General features: G+C 55.4%; 1 protein-coding gene across 3 annotated transcripts in view; it reads left to right on the plus strand.

The window, feature by feature from the left end:
• Window positions 1–6,465, plus strand: part of STOML1 (stomatin (EPB72)-like 1) — a 14,781-nt gene extending 8,316 nt beyond the window's left edge. For 2 of the 3 annotated variants that reach the window (XM_011967106.1, XM_011967105.1), the window contains exons 5-7: window positions 4,176–4,371; window positions 4,808–5,017; window positions 5,543–6,465. In XM_011967106.1, coding sequence (XP_011822496.1) covers window positions 4,176–4,371; window positions 4,808–5,017; window positions 5,543–5,736 — 600 coding nt within the window. In that variant the 3' untranslated portion in view covers window positions 5,737–6,465. Of the gene's footprint in view, window positions 1–460; window positions 607–911; window positions 1,116–4,175; window positions 4,372–4,807; window positions 5,018–5,542 lie in introns of those variants that run through there. The other variant, XM_011967107.1, reaches the window with a different exon arrangement.
• Window positions 6,466–6,703: the final 238 nt, after the last annotated feature.

Here is a 6,703-nt window from a genome sequence, read left to right on the forward strand (position 1 = left end):
TTTCTCAATTTGGACATCACTACTTCCCTAAGAGGTCCAGGGACCTAAAGTTGACAAAGCCCTTTGCCCGGGGGTGCTGTTAGGGCAGCCCAGCCTTTTCTCCTAACTAATCCAAGGACAGACAGTTTCCTGGTATGAGTCATGTCTAGCTTCAGACCATAGAGATGAAAAGTTTCTCTTAAGGATCAAGTCAATACAGTGCAGTGGTTAAGACACATGGCCTTTGAAGTTATTCAGAACTGCATTCAGGTCTTCCCTGTTTCACTTAGGGCTATGCAATTTTTGAGCAAGTAACTTAGCCTCCGTGAGCCTTGGTTTTCTGATCTGAAAACAGAGCTAGGGATACCTAACTGTGACCCAGGTGAGGAGGAGAGAAGTGAGGAAGGGACTTAGGCAGACGGCATTGGCCAGCCTTGGCTAACCACTTTCAACTCTTTCCCTTGCCATTGTGGACAGATCGTGCCCACGTATGAGCGGATGATCGTGTTTCGCCTGGGCCGGATCCGCACCCCCCAGGGACCTGGCATGGTTCTGCTCTTGCCCTTCATTGACTCCTTTCAGAGGGTGGATCTGAGGACACGAGCCTTCAACGTCCCTCCCTGCAAGGTGAGGGGCTTCTCAGCTGCCTTGACAGAGGAATTGGGGGCCTGTCCAGAATGTACTATGGTGCCAGGACCTTGGCCTGTGAATCACCATCTGAGGGGGGAAGGGGGAAGAAGAGACCAGAAAATTGATGGAGGCTGGGAGGACATCCTTGCTTCATACACCTAACCCTACATACTTGGGGACACCATTTGCCCTTGAGGAGCTAGCTGCCAAGCAGGTGGGTCAAGCTGGGTGGCCCCAGTGGGCCTGACCTCCCTGCACCCCCAGCCCCTCCAGTGTCTCTCTCTCATGGCCTCCCCCAACAGCTGGCCTCTAAGGACGGGGCTGTGCTGTCTGTGGGAGCCGATGTCCAGTTTCGCATCTGGGACCCGGTGCTGTCGGTGATGACTGTGAAAGACCTGAACACAGCCACACGCATGACGGCCCAGAACGCCATGACCAAGGCCCTGCTCAAGAGGCCGCTGCGGGAGATCCAGATGGAGAAGCTCAAGATCAGCGACCAGCTTCTGGTAGGTAGCCCCTCACAAGACAGAGCCTGGGGAGTGGCACCGGCCTGGCTCCACCTGCCAGGTCACTTTGAGCAAAGCGTCAGACCACTCTGGGCCTCAGTTCACCATATGTCCCAAAAGTGTAACCACCTCTGAAGAGCCAGTGCCTGGGTGGGGCCATGAGTTGAGGAATGGCAGGTGGGCATAGACCGTAACGATCTTGGGCAAACTTGTCCCTGAGAAGAGGAAGTGGCCCCGGCAGACATTCTTGGGGTCTGCCCCTGACTGCTGAGTGTTTACCCCTCACTGCTCTGCCATGATGACGCTGGCCTCTGCAGCTCTCATTCCGGGCCTGACTCATGGGGCAGGCAGGTGGGTAAAGGAGCAGGGACCCTCCCAGCCCAGTCACCTGCTGGGGAATTCCAGGCTCACCATGCAGCGTGTGCATGCTTGTGATTTTGGTTTCCTTGTTTGGAACAGAACAAAGACACATGAGGACATTTGGATCTTTTTCCTGCCTCTTCTCCATGTATATACTGGAGTTTGCCTTAAATGTCTTCTGCTACAAGATGGGATAGAAATAAATACACATGCAGAGGCATGTCCCCTGCAGCCACACTCAACTTGTGCTTCCTCTTGTGTCCTGACAGGGGAATGTAGGTGAAGTTTCTCCCCATTCCTCTTGGCTCCTCTTTCCTCTCTGCCCTGGGGAATCAAGGTTAGAGGACAGGCAGGGGAGTGGGATAAATGCCAGTCCTGGAGTTCCCACTGCAAGCAGCGAGGTGAAATCCCTGAGGAAATACTATTTGAGGTCCTAACAATAGCTCTCACGTGCTTAGCAGCTTATGGTTTACAAAGTCCTTTTGTCTGGCCCAGCGTATCTGAGCTTCACGTTTTTGCTGCAAGTCAGTACTATGGTTTTATTTTAGAGGGAGGAAACTAAGGCTAAGAAATAATTTGACTTGCCTTTGTCATAGCCAGACCACCTGCTTCCATCCCACCAGCTCCCCTCAATCCAGTGCTTGATCTAACACAACTCAGATAACAAGTGGATAACAACTTTTATTCATAAAACCATGTCCCATGTTAATTCACCTTTAGGAAGAGAAAATTGATCTCAGTCTTGTTGCACATTTCTTTGATGTGAGAGAGGCAGTTTGGGGAAGCCATTCCCACACGAGGATGTAAGAGTCATTTAGGCCCCATTTCCCAGACTGAGTGGGCACCTGGTAGAGTGAGATCTGTGCCTGTGGTTGAGACAGAACCTCAGGAAGTCCAGCACACCGGCCTCAGGCCTGGTTCAGGTGTACACTTATTCACATGCCTGATTTTCTTCTAGAGAAATCAGAGTCCCCACTTCTCACCTGCTGGACCCTCCTTAGCCAGTTACCACTCCTTACCTGCCAGAGGTCCAGGCCAGCTGCCTCGGCCCTTCACTGCCCTCCAGCCCCCACCACTGCCCGTTGCTCTCTGCAGCAGGCCTTGCCTCCTAACACTCAGGAGAAAGACTAGGATGAGCACTCTGCTTCCTCCGGTTTCACCCCTTCAAACCCACCTGCCTCTGTGCTGCTTTCCTGCCTCTTTTCCTGGCTGTCTCCCCTCTCTGAGGCTCATCCCTGTACTGCACAGTGCTCTGGGCCCCCTGCTGTCCCAGGATGCCTTCCCTCCACTCCATGCACTCTTTCTCTGTTACTTCTCCTTTCTGTGTAGAAATGTACTCTCCCTTTGCCCCAGTGCCCTCTAGCTCCCACTCCCTTTCTCCCCTTTTCTTCTGCAAGACTTTCATCCATGCCCCCAACCCCTGCCCCCACATCCTTCGTCTTGACCTCCTTGGGCTCCTGAGTCAGCACTGGCCAACATCACAGTGACCTCCCACATGCCAGCCCAGTGGGCACCTCTCAGCTCTTCCCTTACATCACCTGGTGGCAGCATTCAACATGGTCGACCCAGCCCCCAGTCCCCAGAACCCCCTGCATTTCCTCCTTCCCTGTTACCCCTGGTTACTGCCACTTGTTCTCCTGCCCTTGAGTTTCCAGGGTTTCATCACTGGCCTCTTCTCATCTGTGACATCCCTGGAAGAGCTCATCCATCTGGGCTGTCTGCTGCCTGTGGACGCTGATTATTCACAACGACCTGCCCTAACCCTGATGCTTCTGTACCCTGGGCCATTTCTCCAGCTGCCTACTGGACAGTTGACTGCCCCACAGACACTTCAAGCTTACAATAGTTAAAAAAAAAAAAAAAAAAGGTTGCCGACCCTCCCTTCCCACCCCCTGTGTGTCCTCTCTAGTGAATGCCACACTCATCCATTCAGGAGCCTGACTCCTCCCCACTCCTGCCCCCTCTTGTATCATTGCACATCAAGGCAGCCCCTAACCTGGTGCTTGCGCTTCTCTAGTGCCCTGTTATGGCTCAGTAGAGTTGATAGAGGCATGCCTCCTTCAGTGGATCTTGGCTTCACAGCTGCCCTCCGCCCTCACGAGAGCTGCATCATTCCTTGGCTGTATTTTGAAACAATGTCTTACTTGGTCTCCATCCCTCCCCTCAGCCCCCTAAAATCCAGCTTCCACAGCAGCTAGGAGGATCTTGCCTTAAAGCAAGTCTGCTCTGTCACCTCCCTGCTCAAACTCTTCTCTGGGGCTCTTTGTTGCTTCAGAATAAATCCAAGTAAGCAGAAATACCCCACCTCTGACCCCTTAGCTGTCTCCAGTCCTCAGCCCACATGTGAGGGTCCAGCTAAATGGAACTCTCGTTCCTCGCAGCTCCGTGAACATGCCAGGTTTTCTTGTCTGGGGTTTTGCACATGCTGTTCCTATTGCCTGGCAAGGTCCTCTTCCACCTGAGGACTCCCTCCTGCTGGCACCACCCTCCTCTGCTGGGGGCTCACCACCGGCCTTGCTTCTGTCTTGGCACTTACTACAGCTTGAGTGGTCATTGCCCTCTGCCTGTGTCCCAGGCTAGGAGCGTCTCAAGGGTGGTATGGTGCCTCCATGTCCGTGCACAGCCACACAGTCTGCCCAAAGAAGGTGCTCAGGAAAGGTTTGTTGAATGAATTACATTTCTCCCCACCCTGTCCTCCAGCTGGAGATCAACGATGTGACCAGGGCTTGGGGGCTGGAGGTAGACCGAGTGGAGCTGGCGGTGGAGGCCGTGCTCCAGCCGCCCCAGGACAGCCCAACTGGGCCCAACCTGGACAGCACCCTCCAGCAGCTGGCCCTGCACTTCCTGGGAGGAAGCATGAACTCAGTGGCAGGAGGTGCCCCGTCCCCGGGGCCAGGTGAGGAGCCCTGGGGAGGAGGCCGGGGGTGCTTATCAGCTTGGTGCCAGCACAGACTGCTCGCTATCCCAGCAGCCCTGTGCAGTACACACCCTGCACAGATGTTCAGCCCACGCTGACCACAGCCCAGGCAGTGAGAGGAGGCCAGGTGTCTGAGTGTGTAGAGGCCATTGGCAGTCTCCGTGGGAGGAGGCGACAGCACCAGAAGGGCAGCTGGAAAGAGTTTTATATCTGAGGCTGGAGTAGTTTAGAAACTGAGTTTGTGGTTTAGGCTGAAAGCTCAGGGGCACCTTTCCAGTAGGGCAGGAACTTGAACAAAGGCCGGAAGGGGATGTAAGAGGAGACGTGCAAAGGCCACAGTGAGTGGTCCTGACCTTGGCAATGCGATGACCTCCTCTCTGCCTCCTTCCCCAACCCTGTTGGCCATCCCCAGCAGACACTGTGGAGATGGTGAGTGAAGTTGAGCCGCCTGCCCCTCAAGTCGGTGCCAGGCCCAGTCCAAAGCAGCCTCTGGCGGAGGGGCTGCTGACTGCTCTACAGCCCTTCCTGTCTGAGGCCCTGGTCAACCAAGTCGGGGCCTGCTACCAGTTCAATGTCGTCCTGCCCAGCGGCACCCAGAGCGCCTACTTCCTGGACCTCACTACAGGTGCCGCTGCCCTCCCTGCCTCTCCTTCCCATCCAGCTTGCTAGGTTGCATGTTACCCACCCCAGTGGTGCTCTTATAGACTGCCCCTTGCTCCTGCTAATAATTTGGAGTGAACCCATGGCTGGCAGGGGCTCAGACACCATTTCCAGGCATTATCTATGCCCTGGTCTCCCCACCATCCGCAGGACAACACAGCCAGGCTTCCAATACCAAGAGGCCTGCCCATGTTACAGGCCTGCTGCCTGTCAGGCTCTGTGCCAAGTACTTTTTGTGCATTATCTCACCGACTTCTCACCATGAGCTTATGCTTTAGGAATTGTCATCTGTAAAGGGATTATCACAGATTTGGAAACGGAGGCTCCAAGAGTTCACACAGCCAATAAGACTCAAACCCAGGGTATTAGAACCCGAACTCTGAACCAGTACTCTCCTCCCAATGGGAAATGCCAGCCCCTCCCATCCCCATAGCTCTCCTTCATGTTCCTCCATCCCCCTACTGACACTCGGTTTTCTTTTCCCCCACAGGACAAGGAAGAGTGGGACACGGGGTGCCTGATGGCATCCCTGATGTGGTGGTAGAGATGGCCGAGGCAGACCTGCGGGCCCTGCTGTGCAGAGAGCTACGGCCCCTGGGGGCCTACATGAGCGGACGGCTGAAGGTGAAGGGCGACCTGGCCGTGGCCATGAAGCTGGAGGCTGTCCTCAGGGCCCTGAAGTAGCAGCCTTGGTTGACTTTCCATAGCCCAGTCCCAAGCCTGGCACCAAGCCCGAGGGGCCTCTTGGAGGAAGAAGTGTTCATCTGTACCACTGAGAGTTGAGGCCCTAACAAGTTTCAGGCCCAGCCAAGAGCCCATGGATGGAGGCTGGGGGAGACTGAGTCTGGCTGCCATGCACTTCTCCCCTACAATGGTTCTCTGGACAAGCCTTTGTCCATCCTGGTCCCCAGCTGAGTGCCCAGCCTTGAGCTGGGTGCACGGTGTGATGCCAGGAGGTAAGCCAGGCCCGCCCTGCCGGGCCCTACCTTGCTGGCTTCCTGACTGAAGAGGCAGGACCCACAGAAACAGCCTGACAGCAGCTGGTTTGGACCTTGTGTGAGGGACCAAGCATGTGGTCCAGGCTCTAAGCTCTGCAGTGATTGGAGAGGGATGGGGAGGGATGGGAAGGCAGCCTCCAAGAAGAGGTCCCTGTGGCGAAGTTACCTGGGGATCCTGGCTGGCCTGCCTTCCTGGCTGCAGTCCAGGCCCAGGCTAGCGGGAGTGGACATGGGAAGGAGCAGGGCCTGCTGCTCCCCTGGCACTGCTCCCGAAGATATCTGACTCATCTGCCAGCTCTGTCCTGCATGCCTGGCGAGCTGGGGCCCAGGGCAGCATGAAGTAGAGCCCTGCGTTCTGTGCTTCTTACCAGAGGTTTGCAAACCTCAGACAAATAAATGTGGTGTTTACAATGTATAAAAGAGAAGAAGCCAAGCGGAGCTCCTGGGGGCATGGGGTGGGCTAGGAGGGTCCACGAGGTCCCTGCTGCCAGCCCAGGCAGGAATTGACGTCCTGGTGGCTGACACAGACAGACCCTCACAATATTTGAAGCTCTTTCTCCTGAGTGTCTCAAAGCCCCTGGAAGCAGGGATGGCGCTGGGTGGGGAGTTATCTGTTCCTCTTTGTAGTGGGGTACAGGTTCACCAGGAAAGCA

This window comes from Mandrillus leucophaeus, unplaced genomic scaffold (assembly GCF_000951045.1).
Source record: "Mandrillus leucophaeus isolate KB7577 unplaced genomic scaffold, Mleu.le_1.0 Scaffold789, whole genome shotgun sequence".
Taxonomy (NCBI): domain Eukaryota; kingdom Metazoa; phylum Chordata; class Mammalia; order Primates; family Cercopithecidae; genus Mandrillus; species Mandrillus leucophaeus.